This window comes from Tupaia chinensis, unplaced genomic scaffold, assembly GCF_000334495.1.
Source record: "Tupaia chinensis unplaced genomic scaffold, TupChi_1.0 Scaffold000680_1, whole genome shotgun sequence".
NCBI classification, from domain to species: Eukaryota; Metazoa; Chordata; class Mammalia; order Scandentia; family Tupaiidae; genus Tupaia; species Tupaia belangeri.
The window spans coordinates 3,356,097-3,374,459 of NW_006160204.1; the positions used below are offsets into that span (position 1 = coordinate 3,356,097).

Here is an 18,363-nt window from a genome sequence, read left to right on the forward strand (position 1 = left end):
AAATTTTAAGTTGGTCTATAAAATGATTCCTTGAAAAGAACATCAAACAGGTGGAATTATCCAATGCTGACCTATGCATGGACAGATGAGTTTTAAAAATTTCAAGATCTGCATATTCCTAAATCATGACTCATGAACTTTAAAAACTGTATGCCCTTTCCAGCTGTGTATTAATTTTAATCTACTGCTAAGGGGTAGCTGTAGAATTCATATAACCTAGTATTTGTGCTTTGCCGATTTAAATATTTCAGTTCCTGGAAAGCCAACTACATCGTTCATCTACATCATTTTATTCTTAGAACAGTATTATTTAATAATACATATACACACAGCTTTATACTTTCACATAACCTATGCCATCTAGTCTTCAAAACAGTCCCATGAGGTCATATTATTTCTCCATTTTTTTCTCCTCTCATTTCTTGGGCATAGTTATTTAAAGATCGTAAATGGGGACCAGCAGATGACATGATGGTTATGTTGCTGGACTCCCATGCACAATCACAGTTTGAGTCCCAGATCCAGCAGCTTAAACTCATGCCAGGCATGTGTGCATACACGCCCAAAATCCTGAAAGGAGAATGGAGAAGGGATTGTAGTCTGGTTGTCACCCCTGGCGGTGGCGGGGGAGTGATTTCTTGCTTTCTGTCTGTCTCCTTGGCAAGTGCATGTGCCCTATAACAAAAATCTCTCTAAAAAATAAGATCATAAATGATTAATCCAAAGTCTAGAGAATTTAGTAACAACAAAAAGAGTAAATATTAAAACACCATTCTATTAAAATAGAAAATATTTATTTTGAGAAATGGGTCTATTATCCAGGATAATCATTTCATGACACAAAAATTAAGAAAATATTAAGAGAATATATATATTTGGACTATTCACAAACCCATACATTGGTAAAGACTACCAAAGGTATAAAATCCATAACTAAATTACTAAATGAATTAAAGACCACTACACTGTGACTAAAAGTTGTATCATAGCCTCTGTTTCCTCTATTGAGCTATCCTGATATTTACCATTTACACCAAGTGAACGAAACCATTCTATTTTCACTAATTAGGCCACCTTTTAAAAACAAATACATCTTGATCAGATTTAAATAATACAAAATGCTACTATCTGGTTTGATTTTTTTTTTAAGCAAAAGGACTAAACTTGGGTAATGGTAGCATGGAAATTATACAAAGAGTCTTTATGATCATGCTTTCTTTAGCCAGGGTGAACATGGCTTAGGTGATAAAAGCTAAAGGTTGAAGTATAAGCAAGTAGAGGTTCATGTTGCCTACATCTAAGAGAACTTTGTTCCTCATAACTATGCCAATTATGATGCCACTGATTCACAAGGGGTTTAAATTAATTCTGTGGGGTAGGATACCAAAATTATTAGTGTTCATTGTTCTTTGTCCTATTAAAATATTTCAATATATAAAAATACCGTAATGTTAATACACAAAGGAAAAAAACATTGTCATTCATATGCTGGTCATTAATGATGAGTGTGGCACAATTTTTAAAAATAAATTATCATGCACTTCAAAAAAAAACACTACCATCTTTCATATTCACTGTCTTAGACTTGTCTATGTAACAAATCAAGGAAACACAACTTCTAGGTACAAACACAGTGGAAATATAAGACTTTCTGATGCTCTAAATAAACATGCAGCTTTAAGATAAAATTAGTAGACTTAACAAATCCACATTTACCTCTGACATAGAAAGTGACTGCAACGTACCAATATGTGCATACAGTGAACAGAAATAATTCCTATAAACACAAGGCTGATGGGTCCAAGCTGTGGGAAAGAAAATTGATAAGGGTTAACTATTTAAGGTGAACAAAAATTGAGTAACGTTTTAAGCAATGAGTCAAAAAGACCACTCATTTGCAGTGAATAAATATTTGTTGGACAAAATAGTAGTCGTCTGCATAAGGGGAAAGTAATAAACTGGATGCAGAAACAAATTCCAAGTAATATTTAAGACAATCACCTTTCCAGCTTAGCTACCTGAGCTTGTGAATATACAGTAAAGACACACAACTAAGTAGCTTAGAATCACAACATCACATTTAACATCAGATGGCAAGACTACAGTTATCATTGTCTCACCAATATAACTACAAGCAACTACTCGTCTTTATCTAAATGAACAAAAAAAGATACGATTTCAAACTAGGTTGTGGGTAATTCACTTCTATAGACCATTCATCGAAGACTGAGTCAGAAATTGTGCTTAGAAAAATCATTTCAAATAATGGTACATGATAAATTTCAAATATTTCAAATAAAATTGATGCCTAGATTATCAATACACAATGAAAATATTGCCAAAGTTTATTTTTATCATCACAAGTTTTCTGTTTGTTTGTTTTTTGCTGTAGAGTGCATGTACTCTCTGGAGAGACAGAGAAAGACAGAGAGACAGAAAGCGAGAAATCATCCCCTGGGCAAATGGCCACACTGTAATCCCTTTTCCTTCATTCTTCTCTTGGGATTTTGGGCATACACACACACACATGCCCAGCGTAAGTCTGAAGCCACTGGGCCCAGGACTTGAATCCCAGTCACCTATGTGACAGTCCAGCAATATAACCATTATGCCACCTGCTAGCCCCATTACCATCAGAAATTTTTAAGTCACTCTAAATTGGCATGAATGAAACAGTCAACTCAGAGAAAGAAACCTAAACCTCTATTTTTCTAAGCTGGTCCACTAGGTTAAATGTAATTTTATTACTTAATAAATAAATTCAATCTTCCTTATCAAAGTTCTCTGTGATCAAAATAATTATAATAATTACCTGTAACAATTCTTTAAATATTTACTTTTTAAAAATATTGCTACTCCTTATCTATTATTCTTAAAATGTGAAACTACAATTTTTATTGAGTCAAAAAAACTATAAAATTTCACTATAAAAAACCTTATCTATAAATATGTTTCTTATTATGAACATGCTGCTTAAATCTCTAAAAATTCAAAAAGTAAGCTATAACCATACCTAAAAAAATCAAATACTAGGATCAGCATATGGCAAAATGGTTATAACATTGGACTCCCACAGAGTCACCCCCAATTTGAGTCCCAGACTTGGCAGCTTAAATTTCACACCAGACACGTGTGTGTGCATGCCCAAAATCCCAAGAAGAGAATGGAGAAAGAATTATGGTGTGGTCATCCACCTTAGCGAGAAATCATCCCCTGGGCAAATGGCCACACTGTAATCCCTTTTCCTTCATTCTTCTCTTGGGATTTTGGGCATACACACACACACATGCCCAGCGTAAGTCTGAAGCCACTGGGCCCAGGACTTGAATCCCAGTCACCTATGTGACAGTCCAGCAATATAACCATTATGCCACCTGCTAGCCCCATTACCATCAGAAATTTTTAAGTCACTCTAAATTGGCATGAATGAAACAGTCAACTCAGAGAAAGAAACCTAAACCTCTATTTTTCTAAGCTGGTCCACTAGGTTAAATGTAATTTTATTACTTAATAAATAAATTCAATCTTCCTTATCAAAGTTCTCTGTGATCAAAATAATTATAATAATTACCTGTAACAATTCTTTAAATATTTACTTTTTAAAAATATTGCTACTCCTTATCTATTATTCTTAAAATGTGAAACTACAATTTTTATTGAGTCAAAAAAACTATAAAATTTCACTATAAAAAACCTTATCTATAAATATGTTTCTTATTATGAACATGCTGCTTAAATCTCTAAAAATTCAAAAAGTAAGCTATAACCATACCTAAAAAAATCAAATACTAGGATCAGCATATGGCAAAATGGTTATAACATTGGACTCCCACAGAGTCACCCCCAATTTGAGTCCCAGACTTGGCAGCTTAAATTTCACACCAGACACGTGTGTGTGCATGCCCAAAATCCCAAGAAGAGAATGGAGAAAGAATTATGGTGTGGTCATCCACCTTAGGGGATGATTTTTCACTTTCTGTCTCTCTGTCTTTCCAGCAAGCACATGCGCCCTTATAGCAAAAATCTCTCTCAAAAACGACAACAACAAAAAAATACACAAATACTGCTTTAGGTTTGGCAGATTTTTGTTGTTGTTCATATTACAATTAAATAATTAAGTAAAAATGAAAAAAGTAATTAATTTTATTTTTTTTGTTAGGTATCATTATCATAGTTCACATAATTTTACTGATACCACAGCTAAATGATCATCTAAATGTCACCTGACTATGCTGTATTTAACCAGGCTAGACATTAGCTTACAATACTTTTTTCTGTAAATTAGACTGGTAACTATATTTTAACGAGAGACTACAAAGACACATCTTACCACTATGCCTGCGTTTTTTATTGCCAGTGGAAGTCCTAACAGGCCAGTTCCAATATTTCCCTTAAGAAGATGCATAAGAGTCTGTACAAATCTGAAAATTAAAAGTTGTAAGATTAAAGCATTTTAGAACAAAAGTTATTGAAATCACATGATCATAGTTTTAGTATTACAAGGGAACTGAAAATTTATCTAGAAACCAATAACATTTCCATTCCACCATTGGGTCAAGAGTCATTATTGGTTCAAGACCTATAACTGCTACTTAAAAGTGGAGTAGAGTTACTATGGAGATTAAATGAGATAGTCAAGTGAAAGTGCTGTTGTACACAGTAAAGTACTAAGAAAAGAAAGGATAATTTTCTCCTAAGATAATTAGATGCTATGATTTTCAGAACAATGTTATACTCTTTCCTGATCAATTTGAATTCATGTTACTCTGCTTAACCATTAGATTACAATTATGATAATTTGTGGGACCAGCAGTTAGTGTAATAGCTATGTGGCTGGACTCCCATGTAGTCGACCGCGGTTTGTGTCCTGGATTCGGTGGCTTAAAACTCATGCCAGGCGTGTGTGTGTGCATGCCCAAGATCCCAAGAGGAGAAGGGATTGTGGCGTGGCCATCCCCCCTGGGGGGGGATTTCTCACTTTCTGTCTTTCTGTCTCTCTCTGTCTGGTGAGTGCACGTGCCCTTATCACAAAAACCTCTCAAAAAAAAAAACTATTATGATAATTTGTATTATTAATACAAATCTACTGAGGATGACAGATGTCAAAAGAAGTTTTTAAAAAGTTCTGATTCTTTTTGTATCTCCATAGCTGTTTCATACTATTCACTTTCCATAAAGAAGCATTTACCACTTTCCATACAAAATATAAATTGAGTAAAAAAAAAAAAAAAACAAGAAAAAGAGATGTATAAACTGTAACACTTACGAAATGCCCTTCTGATCATCAAGTTGGTAATGCTTCTGAACCGGCAGTAGCTCTTGCTCGTGCTCTTCATCTGATGTCCCATCGAAGTTCTGCTCATTTATCAAGGGCCTCATGACATCCATATCTTAGACAAAGAAAAGCAAAGTACTTCACTATTGTATTAAAAACTGGGCTAAAACTAGTAAAAATGAGTTTTAAAGCAGTAATACCACTTGACTCATCTGTATCTCATAATGACCATTATGCCATTAAGTTAATTCACATTATTACCTTGAGTGTTAGGAAACTTAAAAAGGAAATAAGGGCCAGCCCCATGGACAGTGGTTAAGGGAGCTAGATCCTACATGATTAACAATAGTTCAAATCCTGGCCCTGGTGGCTTGAAAAACACATGAGGCTTTGGAGTATATATGCCCAAAATCCTGACAGGAAGGAGGAATGGAGGAAAAAGGACTGCAGTGGACACTCTCATTGGGAGAGTGCTTTCTCCACTCCCACCCCCATTTGTGTCTCTCTCTGGAAAGCACATGTGCCCTCTGCCAATTAAAAAAAAAATTTAGGGGCTGGCAGGTGGCGAGGTGGTTGGGGGTGCTGAGTTCCCATATGGCTGACCGTGGTTCAAGTCCCAGACCTGGCAGTTTGCTTTAAAAAAAGAAAAAAGCCATTTAATTGTGTCTTTGAAGGTAAATAATACGTGGATCTCTCTCTGTTTCTGTCTGGTAAAATTTAAAAATAATAACAATAAATGGAATTAAATAAATAATTTTTTTAAATCTAGAGTTTATTTGCTAGACGTTCTATCTGATTTAATCAGAGCAAAGTACAATGTTTAAGTACCTAATGCAAACCTTTTTCAGCTTTGTTGCATAAGGTTTATAGTAAATGATCATAAAATTGTGAAATGAGAAATGCAAGATAAAAAATTTATTTTCATCTTGGTTTGCTTCAAATCACACTAAGCAAACAGTAATCAGGAAAAGCTGTACAAATATTTAAATTCTCATTATCAAAATTTTCCCTTTTATCTAACAATTTTAGCAAGATTTTCCTCCTTTCAGGGACAAAGACAACACTAATCAACATTGTCTTGTCCTAGTAAAATTCACTAAATTTATATTTATTGAGATGAATTATGCATTAGTAAAGTCTGAAATACAGAATATTAAAAAGAAAGTTTGTTTCCTCCAAGTACATATAATAAACCTATTGAACAAGGAACTGAAATAATTAAATGACTTAGTTGGGAAATGACTAATTTATGTATAACTTTTTAACTTTTTATTTTAGAATAAATTCAAATTATAATAAGTTAAAGAATAGTTTTAAAAAAGGTATTGTTTATAAACTAATTTTTAACAGTTTGATAACTTTGCTTTTTCTTCCTCTCAAAAATATGTCACTTTTTATAAACTACTGGAGAACAGGTTACATATATCATGCACGGTATATATGGTGGTGACACAAGTGGTGGTGGTGACACAAGTGGTGATGGTGACACATTCCTAAGACAAGGTCTTAGGAATGTTGTCTTGAATATACATAATATAGTTACCAAATGGGTTGTTAAATTGGTGCAATAACTTATATTTATATAATTTATATTTCATATTCAATTTTATTCTATTGAAATCAATAATATCCTACTAATAACTTTTTTAGTTCGAGATGACATATTACATTTAATTAAGTTATTCTACTGCCATTATACCTTTTATAATGTCTGTAACCCTCTTTTTTTTCACTTAGTTTTTTACTATCATATTTGACAGTTTTTTGTTTAGTTTTCCCTTGTTTTTAATGGCAGAGGGTGCATGCACTCACTAGAAAGACTGGGGGAGGGACCGGGAGAATGCACTTCCTAGTGGAACATGATCATGCCGCAATCCCTCCTCCTCTATTTCTCCATCATGTTGGAATTTGAGACACGCACACACATACACGCACACCCATTATGTTTCTCAAGCTGCAGGGGCAAGATTCAAACAGTGATCAGTCATTTGGGATCCAGCTCCCAAGGAGGAGGCCTGAGGAACAGCCCTTCTTGACAGTTTTAAATGGTATCCTTTGTCTTCTACATATCATCTGTATTACAATTGTCTTATTCTACTTTCTTCTGTCTCTGTCCCTTATTTTTTCATTTTTCAGATGTACTCTTTCTACTTTTGAAATATTTATGTTTCACATAGTGTTTTTCTAATATCTCTACCCATGTGTTAGACTTACATCAATAATCAATATCACCACCTGCCACCAAATGTCTCCCAATCATCTACTGGCTGGCTGAAGTTCTTCTTTTTACAGGATTTGCACCAGAATGACTTTTAAGTATTGCTTGCTAAAACACACATTGATGTGCTATACCTCAAGATTACAGATTCAGTAGGTCTGAGGTAGGCCTGAGAACATGTATTTCTAACAAATTTCCAGCTAATGCTGAGCTTGCTGGTCTGGGGAATCACACAGAGAACTACTGCTCCAGCAGCTTCTTTAGGAATAGTTCATGGACACAGCATTCCATGAGTTTTGCATATTTTAAAATGTTTTTCTATACCCTGAATACTTGAAGAATAGAGATCATTGGCTTACACTTTTTTGTCCTTAAGCTTCTTGAAAATGTCCCTCCTTTCTTACCTTGCTTTTGTATGCTACTCTTGAAAAGTCTGATGCCAGATCAATTTTCTCAGCCATTAAGTAATTTATCATTTTGGTTGAAGGTACTGAGGATTTTTTCCTTTGTCTTTAAATTTCATAGCTTTACTAGAATATTTCTTGAGATAGATAATTTTGAATCAATTTTCCCAGAGATACACTAAGCCTCTTTAATTAGGTTGATTTAGGTTTTCCTTTATATATGGAAAGTTTTATTGGATTGTAGTTTTATATATGTTTGGTTCCAACATGTTTGTTCATCTATTTGAGAGTCCAATTACAAGCATGTTGGATCTTCTTTGATAACCTTCCATTTCAACCACTTTCTAAAACTTTTGATGTCTTTCTTTACCTCATTTCATTCTTTTTATCTTTCTTCAATGACTCAGGAAACCTCCATTTCAACATATTCTTAGTTGGATAACCAGTAATTTATTCTTTGTTTGTGATTTTTCCCCCTTTTCTTAAGGGTTTCATGCACAGCAATCCTAGTTATAAGGTATTCTCTTCTGTCAGTAAAGTTCAGTTTGTTTCATGGATGATGTGGAGTTGTTAGGGGTGAACAAGAGTAACTGACTTGTCTTCCAGTTCTCTTCCACTTCTATCAGATCTTCAATTTTCCTTCATTATTTCCTTTTTCCCTTCATTGTCAAGTATCTTGGGGCATCTCCACTGTTTTATTCATTTCTCTCTTCTGGACACAATAATTTTTATTTTGAGAGGTGTTTTTTGTTGTTGTTCTTGTTTGTTTGTTTTTGCTATAGGGTGCATGCTCTTGCCAGAGAGACAGACAGACAGAAAGCGAGAAATCACCCCCCAGGGGGGATGGACACACTGCAATCCCTTCTCTTCCATTCTCTTCTCGGGATCTTGGACACACATGCACACGCACCCAGTGTGAGTTTAAGCCACTGATTCTAGCACTCAAACCACAGTCAACTTCATGGGAGTCCAGCAACATAGCCATGGTCCCCAGACACAATTTTTTTTTTTTTTGAGAGGTTTTTGCTACAGGGCGCGTGTGCTCGCCAGACAGACAGAGAGAGAGACATAGAGACAGAAAGAGAGAAATCACCCCCCAGGGGGGATGGTCACGCTGCAATCCCTTCTCCTCCATTCTCCTCTCGGGATGTTGGGCACGCATGCACACGTGCCCGGCGTGAGTTTTAAGCCACCGGGTCCGGGACGCGAACCGCGGTCGACTACATGGGAGTCCAGCGACATAGCCATTACACTAACTGCTGGTTCCTCCCAGACACAATGTTTTGACAAGGTCGTACCCTCTAGTCTTGTTCACATTCAAATTACTTCCTTGTACTCAGTACTGTGAATTACTAACTTCCAGACCTCATCTCTGTCACACTTTTAACACTAATTTGACTTTCTCTTTCTAAAGGAGATCACCACTGTGTTTCATCCAAATCTCTTGCTTCTCCTCTCCTCATTTCCAAAGAGATTCTGTAGACTCTCCTGCCCCTTCATCCATACTTGAAGCAGCAACAGGAACTCTGAAATCTGTTTCTTTCTCCACATGCAAAAAAAATTTTGGTATCCTTGGTTTCCTAGTAATGCTTAAAGAGTAATTTCATGAGTAGCTTTCTTGTGTTCCTTGTTGAATTTACAGGTTTTGGGGGAGGACATGGTTAAAGAGGATTTAGCCAGGAACAATGAACCCAGTGCCTACTGGAATTCAGCATATCAGTTCGTTGTTTTTGTTTTGATGACAGAGATGAATGCATGAATATATGTGAATGGGGGGATGGGGGGAGAGAAGGCGAATACAATTGAGTTATCAAAAGTTTTAAATTCTTGCAGTCCAAATTAATGAGGATTTTCTATAATTCAAGTTCTCTAACTTTCGTCTTTGGGTAGTTTTTCTAATCCTTTAATCTCAGAGCATCCTCCATGGATTATATTATAATCATTAGATTGCTAGGGTTGCCATAACTAGTACTACAAAATGGGCAGCTTAAAAAATGGAAATGTATTTTCTCAAAATTCTAGAGGCTAACAGTCCAAACTCAAGGTGTTGGGAGGGTTGGTTCCTTCCAGGAAAGGCTCTGTTCTCTCTACTGTAGATGGCTGTTTTTATGTTCACATTCTCCCTGTAATGGTGTTTGTGTCTAAAGTTCCTTTTTTAATAAGGATATTAGTCATATTAGATTAGGGGCCTATCCTACTCCAGCATGGCCTTGTCTTGAGTAATTACATCTACAATGACACCAAATAAAGTCACATCCTGAAGTACTGGAGGTTAGGACTTCAATATGAATGCTGGGGCAGAGGTATTATTTAACCTATAACAACCATCATTATGAGTTACATCAGCTTCAGTTTCAAACAGAAACAAGTTAATATTATCATTCCTAAATTTACTCCATTGCCCTTGCCAACTCTTGAGTTCACCTGCTTTTATCCATTCACCTTATCCAAACCATCAGCTATTTGAACTTTCTCATTTATTTCTGCTAGAGGCTATGTAGTATGTTCTGTGTCATACTAAGAAAATTGTCTGTTCTCAATAAAGACAGTATCACAACCAATATTTCAAAAACAGAACAATCTGTTACTTATAGCACACAGCCCAAGAAATCACAGCAGCCAAAGGAAGTCAGGAAAGGTAAGTTTTCTTGTAACCTAAGACAACATATGAACTCTAAATAAGCTCACTTTTAATGATATATCTGGGGAATTTATTTTTAATATCTTTTTAGGTAAGCCTAAAAACCTGCAATAGTTAATATGACATACAAATACTAGTTCCGAGTTTCAGAGAATCGAGTTTTTAAAACAGTATTACAATGACCACTCAGATTCCCAAGTCAAAGTTACTTGGGCTCTCAGTCACTCTTAACAAACTTGGTTAGCAATTGTCTGATTTATTTCTTTTTTTCCAATAGTTTAATCCCCTATGATTACACTTTTCCCTAGTTCTTAAATTAATTATGTCTCAAAGTTAAGTAGCCTAGGAAACGTTCAATATGACTTACTACAAAAAATGGTTTTACAAATATATTGATTTGTTTTAAATACATCTCATCCCTCACATTTAAAACTTCAACAGAAATCTATTTCAAGAAGCTTCTCTAACCTTCTCATTATGAAATTTAAGAATTGATTTTTAAAAGTAGAAACCATGTGAGAGAAAAATACTTCTTAGAAGTGTTAGGAATGTAAGGTGTATGTATTTATAAATTGTTTTGATTTTATTATTAAAACAGAACTTTGCAATGTGACACATTATCGGCTAAATTCTAGCTGTGTGCTTATGTATATTTTTTAAACAGCACTAAAGGCCAGCTCCATGACCTGGTGGTTAAGGCAGCAGGATCTTCTTGGCCAACCACGCAGTTCAGTTCTGGACTGGTGGCTTGAAAAACAAGCTGGAAATGTGTGCATGTGTGCCCAAAATCCTGACGGAAAGGAGAGATGAAGGAGGGGGTTGTGGTGTGACCATTCCCCATGGGAGGTGCTTTCTCCTCTCTCTCTCTCTCTCTCTCTCTCTCTCTCTCTCTCTCTCCAACAAGTACACGTGCCTCCAGGCAAAAATTAAAAAAAAAAAAATTGAAACTCTTCCCAGTTGTCTTTTTCTTTCTTTCTTTCTTCCATTTTTTTTTTTTAATTTGCCAGAAGGTATGTGCACTCACTAGAGAGACAGAGAGAGAGAAAGTGAGACATCACCACCCCCATATGGGACGGTCACAGTGCAATCCCTTCTCTTCCATTTCTCCAAACTTTTGGTATTTGAGTCATACGTGCACAAACACCTGGTATGTTTTACAAACTTCTGGGTCTGAGACTAGAACTGTGTGGTTGGCCACATGGGATCTGACTGCCTTGATCACTGAATCATGGAATAGCCCATTACTCCCAGTTTTAACCTACATTATTGAGGTAACATTATGTAGTAAGAAATGTTCACTTGTCAGACTAAGGACCGGTAAAGGAGTTAGGTTTTAGGACTGAATACATTCGCTCAAATGATATAAAACAGTTCCTGAATGTAAAAAAAATAAGTTAAAAGACACTGAATGGTATCCTGAGATGGATACTGTACTTCAGTTGTGAAATATTGGTTTCCTTGACCAAAAATGAAGATTTTCTGCTGAGACTCCCCCCTCCAGACTCATTTCTAGTGAAAAAGGCACAACCCAAACCAGGCCTATCCTGAGATAGACACCGTACTTCAGTTGTGAAATATTGGTTTCCTTGACCAAAAATGAAGATTTTCTGGTGAGACTTCCCCCACCAGACTCATTTCTAGTGGGTAGGGATAGCTCCATTTCTGTCTGTCTCTAGGTCTTCCCGTGACTTTTAATTTCTTTTTTTAAATAAAGTATTCTCTGCACTCTCAACCTTCTCCTTTGTTGTGTTAATTGGTGCCTTTCCTCTCTTCATTTAGGAAAGGTACAATCCAAGCTAGGCCTATCCTGAGATGGATACCGTACTTCAGTCGTGAAATAATTGGTTTTGCGCGGCGCCCTTGCACACTGTGTGGTTTTCATTTTTGCTTTTTAAAATTATAATCTTATGTTCTTTTATTCTCTTTTTTTCTTCTTTTTCATTTTATATTTTCTTCTTCTTTCCTCTTCTTAATTCTTTTCCTTTTCTCTTTATCTTTATTCATTTTCTGCTCAGCCTCTATGCACTAAGAGTCTAGACAGGTCCAAGTGAACAGTTTCCAAATATCTGAATATGATTAGGGTCAGAATTTTCCTTTCTTCATCTTGAATCTGATACAAAAAGAGTGAAAACAGAATAGAAAAAAGATTGCAGATCACCTCCTTCTGCTCGCCTCTGAACGCTCAGATTGAACCTCAAGAATTAGGAAGAAATGCACCATCCATCAGATGACTAGATATCACCACAGATCACAAGAATATGGGAAAGCAAGACGATACCTCTCCTCCAAGAGAAAAGAATAACACTTCTTCATCCTCAGACAGTACAATGAAACTCACAGATATGTCTGATAAGGATTTTAGAATATTCATAAGGACAAAGCTAACAGAGATGGAAGAGAAGAGAGACAACGAACTGCCGAAGAGGCAGGAGAAAGGAGCTGACGAGTTCCAGGAGGTAAGGAAATTCTTGCAAGATCTAAAAAAGAATCAAATGGAGAGACCAGCAGTTAGCATAATGGCTATGTCACTGGACTCCCACATGGTCGACTGCGGTTCGAGTCCCAGACCCAGTGGCTTAAACTCACGCCAGGCGCGTGTGCGTGCGTGCCCAAGATCCCGAGAGAAGAATGGAGGAAAAGGGATTGCAGCATGGCCATCCCCCCTGGGGGGTGCTTTCTGTCTGTCTCTCTCTGTCTGTCTGGCAAGCGCACAAGCCCTATAGCAAAACCTCTTCAAAAAAAATAAAAAAGAAAGAGAAAAAAAGAAAAAGAAAATAATCTAATGGACCCGTTAGAGATGAAAGGAAGTCAAAATCTCCCTTGAAAGTATTAAAAGCAGACTAGATCATACAAAAAATAGAATCTCAGATGTAGAAGATAGAATCACTGACCTAGAAAAATCCACCAGAAAGACTGAGAAAATGGCCCCCCAAAATGAGAATAATATACGAGAAATACTAGATAACATCAAACGTCAAAACATCTGAGTAACTGGTATCTCAGAAGCCGAAGAGACTCATAAGGGCACTGATAATCTATTCCATGAAATCCTACAAGAAAACTTTCCAAACCTAGAGAGGCACTCAAAGATCCAGTCCCACGAAATACAAAGGACTCAAAATAGAATTAACCCAAGAAGATCTTCTCCAAGACACATTATAGCCAGACTGACCAAAACCACAGACAAAGATAAGATACTAAGATTGGCAAGAGAGAAATGTCAAGTTACTTACAAAGGATATACCATCAGGCTAATAGCGAACCTCTCATCAGAAACAATGCGAGCGAGGAAAGAATGGGATAATATATTCAAAGTGTTAAGGAAAAAGCAATTTCAACCAAGAATACTGTACTCGGCAAGATTATCCTTCACATGGGAAGAAAAGACAAGAATATTCTTAGATAAACAAAACCTGAAATAATTTACCAATGCCAGACCAGATCTCCAAGAAGTTCTCAAAGGAGTGCTATGCCAGGAAAATTAAATACAGACACATAGAAATAAGAGTTCAAAAACTAAGAAAACGGCCAACTTAATCATAGAGAAACATCTGAAGTTAAATATTATAGCCCAGAATTTACTTGGGAAGATTGAACCACAACAGAAGATAAAGTACGTGAGACTAAACTGGTGAAATAGCATTTTATGACTTTTGACTAAAACATTGCTGATTTTCTTCTAGGCTTTGTTTTCTAGCTTTAAGAATTTTTCTCTTGTTTTGAGCTGCTGGTAGGTTCATGTACCTACTATTTGAACAGAATCCTAAACTGTTTCCTGGCTTTAAGTTTTAAGTAAATTTCCTTAGCATTTCTTTGATTTATTAAAGCTAAAACTGCTTTTCTTGAAATTAAAAAATATATTATAAAATACCTATTTAATGACTATAGCAAGCTATATAGCGTACCTTATAGTCATTCTTCTCAGAGTTTCATGCCTAAAGTCAGACATGTATTCACTGATATGTACATACTAGCTAACCTTGCTACTGAAAGTAGTTAAGCTACTTAAGAAATTTTGTGAATCAATAAAACGTGGGGCAAAAAGGAATGGAAAACAACTGTAGACACCTAAAATAATGTGGGAAGAGGGTGGGAAATGGCAGAGGATGAGGAATAGGGGTAAAATATACATATACATGTATATATATGAAACCAGAAATGAAAATTAATGATGATAACATTTATGATTAAGCCACTATGCAATATATTTTGGATGGGAAATCACATTGTGTATGCTGTGACAATGCTCAGAGAATGAATGTAAATTAATTAATAAATTTAAAACGTTTCAGAAGAAAATTACAGTGCACTTGTAACTAGATTCTAACTTTGTCCATAGTTTTAGTTTAAGATATGTTATGAATCAATAAAACGTGGGGGGAACAAAAAAAAAAGACATTGAACCACAAATATTTGGCAAATACTTAGATATCCAAGAAGTTTTTTTTTTTTTTCCAATGCTAACAGTTGATTTAAACCTAGATCTTTGAAGATGGGGTTTATTAGTAAATTGTCAATTAGTCATTTATAACATTACGAAGCTCCAGGTAAACAAAATATAAAATACTAAAATTGTATTTTTGTTCCAAATTTAGGCATTTGGTATAGAAAAATGCAATGATAGTATTTTCTTATATTTAATTTTGCAATATTTTAGGAGCAGTTTTAGCATTGGCTTTGATCACATGACTGAGTGATGTATGTCAGGCTTGAATACACTACCTGATGAGAAGTTTTAGGATGGTTTAATGTGGATGAAACAGAAGATACATCATATGGCAAAATATTCAACTGGAAAGCTTGAAAAGTTTTCAAATCCATCTGGTCGAAGACCATCCCTTTCCTACGAATAGCTTCTGGCTCAAGTTCAAAAAAAAAAAAAAAACCACACGTCACAGTCTCCATATCTTTCCCTTAGTTATTTCACACACTGTCACAGCCAATGAAAAGCAGTGAGGGATGGAGTAGAGAATTAACATCCTCACTGTGTCTGTGAATTTCCTGCGGCATTCACCAAAAGATGTGAACATCAAAGTGGTAAAAGGAGCGGATTTTCCTGGTGGTGGATTCCCATGACTTATTTTTTGATTTGCTAGTGAGGAGGATGGCAAGGACTAAGTACATTAGAATTGTGGGCAGAGCAAACTACAGGGCTGGGTGCAAAGAAGCACAGCCCTTCCACCAACTTTACTAGTTTCTGACTCTTCTCAAGAGCCTCTATTAGAAGACTATAATCACCATCTGCCCAGTCACACTAGCAATAGCCCTTCAACATAAAAAGTCTGTGCCTGAGGGTGCAACAGTTTTCTATTCAATTTCCCAAATACTAATGGAGCCACAATACATGTTTATCTCCCAACATTAGTATATGCTGGGAATAAAGCAATTACTGAAACAAGCAAACAACAACAACAATAAAAAAAACTGTCCTCAAGGAACTCCAATTCTAGCAGGATGAAAAAAGACAATAAACAAGATAATAAATAACACAGAGATCAGATAGATAGTGTTAAGAAGGGCTAAGGAGAAAAACAAGGATTGAGAGAGACAGCCTGTAATTTTAGATAGCCCAAGTAGGCCTTACTGAGAAAGTGGCTTTTTGTTTGTTTGTTTGGGTTTTTTTGCATATGTGCTCACCAGAAAGAGATGGAGAGAAGGAGCCAGAGAGAAAATAAGCACTCCCCATTCAGTATGGTCACACTGCATTCCCCTCTCTAGCATTTTCCCTCCTTTCAGGATTTTGGGAATGCACACATATGCAAACAGTGTGTCTCTCAAGCTGCTCGGTACTGGACTCGAACCATGCATACTGGACTCCAACCTTAACCACCATACCACAGCGGGCCTGAAAGTGGCATTTTAAAGACTTGAAGGAGAGTGAATTACGACCTGGAATGAGAGCAATCCAGGCAGCAGGAACAACAAAGGCAAGGCTTTTAGGATATAAGAGCCTGCTGTTCAGAGACCAGGAAGGGGGACACAGTCACAAGAGAGGAATGAGCATGGGGAAAGGGTAGCAGGAGATGAGATCAGAGAAATAAGAGAAGATGGATGGTCCACAGCCTCGCAGACCATGCTGAGAGCCTTGAAAAGCCCCCAGAGTGGTGCTGCCCAATGGAAATGCAGCATGAGCCACAAAGACAACTGAGTATTTTTTGTAGGCACATTTTGAAAACAATGAAAGAGGTGAAATTCATTTTAATAATACAATGTATTTAATCTGTAACATGTCAACCTTTTCTAATTAATATTCTTACAGGCTATCTTTGAAGCCCAGTGTATATTTTACACTTACAGCTTATTTCAGTTTAGACACCCCACATTTCAAGTGCCCAATAACCACATGCAGCTAATGCTGGACAGCAGAGCGGGAGAAGGTTCTGAAGAAAGGAGCGACAATCATGTGATGTGCATTTTAACCAGATTCCTATGGGCCTATTTTTTCATGTGACCTCCACCTCGCAAAGATTTTGAAACTCACATGAAGCATAGAGTCCATTCCTTGGCACACAATAAGTACTCAATAAACACTAGTTTCCTTCCTCTTCCTACATAATGATATAATAGGAGCAAATTACTTTGTGTAGGACTTTTTTCTTTCTTCTTAGAGAGGTTTTTACTATAGGGCACACGTGCTCACCAAAGAGGCAGAAAGACAAAAAGCAAGAAATCTCTCACACACATACACATGCACATGCACACGCACACACACACCCCAGGAGGGATGTCCATGCCACAATCCCCTCTCCTCCATTCTCCTCTTGGGATCTTGAGCACACACACACATGCACCTGGTGTGAGTTTTAAGCTTCTAAATCCTGGACTCAAACTGCAGTCAACTATGTTGGAGTCCAGTGATGTAACCATTACGCCAACTGCTGATCCCACCTTGCATAGGATTTTTAAATGCCGATCTTTGACAAGAAATCAGAGCTAATTCAATAATTAATATTTCTGAGTACTTATGAGCTACAAACTGAGCTATAAGGCTAATGATGCAAGGTGGGGAAAGCATGCTGTGCCAGTCAGAAGGTAGCAGAGGAAACAAAGACTGAGACCCAATGTGGTGAAAGCTTTAACAAAGAACACAGGAAGTAAAATGAGAACACTCAGCCCAAAGTAATTAAAAATTTTGCATCCAATTTACGATACACATAAAGTCTATTTGGCAACATTTTGCAGTAATTTTGGCCAAGTACTGAATTAGGCAGCTCTGAAAAATGCTGTGATTACTGTAGGTAAGAATTCATAATGCCTTATAAAGTAAAACGCTATTAAGCAATGGATATCTAACTACCTAGATATAATTATTTCTACGTGGAGAAACTGTAAAGAAATAAGAAACACTCGCTTGATGTAATATTACACACTATATACATGACACATCACACAGCTGGTGCATGGTGCACAGTGCACTATAAATACATGGTGCATGATGGTGCATGTGAATGGACCATTCTTAAACTAGGAAATGATCCTGTGCCCTCTTGTGCTGCCCATTATTTCAACCTCAATTTCTTAACTTAAAATCAAACTAAATAACTGGTTGTAAACAGAGGAAAAATTACATTAACTTAGCAATATGCACATCTTAAAAATGTTTATTTCTTTTACCTGGTAATTATACATTTGGCAATCTGGTGTATGGAGAAAAGTATTTTTGCACAAAGATGCTAACTAAAACATTATAAATGCTGAAAACCTGGAAGCAATCTAAATGTGCATAATCAGAAAATTGCTCAATTAATTATAGCATAGCCACTTTATAAAGTATTACACTGACACTAAATTATGGTGATAAAGCCTGAATAAAACAGGAAAGAGT

At 36.2% G+C, this 18,363-nt stretch overlaps 1 protein-coding gene across 4 annotated transcripts in view; it reads right to left on the bottom strand.

Moving 5' to 3' along the window:
* The window catches only part of SLC36A4 (solute carrier family 36 member 4), a 55,922-nt gene that overhangs the window by 33,248 nt on the left and 4,311 nt on the right, over positions 1-18,363 (bottom strand). For 3 of the 4 annotated variants that reach the window (XM_014592349.1, XM_006160342.3, XM_006160344.3), the window contains exons 2-4: positions 5,267-5,390; positions 4,331-4,421; positions 1,717-1,805 (exon numbers count right to left, since the gene is read on the bottom strand). In XM_014592349.1, coding sequence (XP_014447835.1) covers positions 1,717-1,805; positions 4,331-4,421; positions 5,267-5,390 — 304 coding nt within the window. Of the gene's footprint in view, positions 1-1,716; positions 1,806-4,330; positions 4,422-5,266; positions 5,391-18,363 lie in introns of those variants that run through there. The other variant, XM_014592350.2, reaches the window with a different exon arrangement.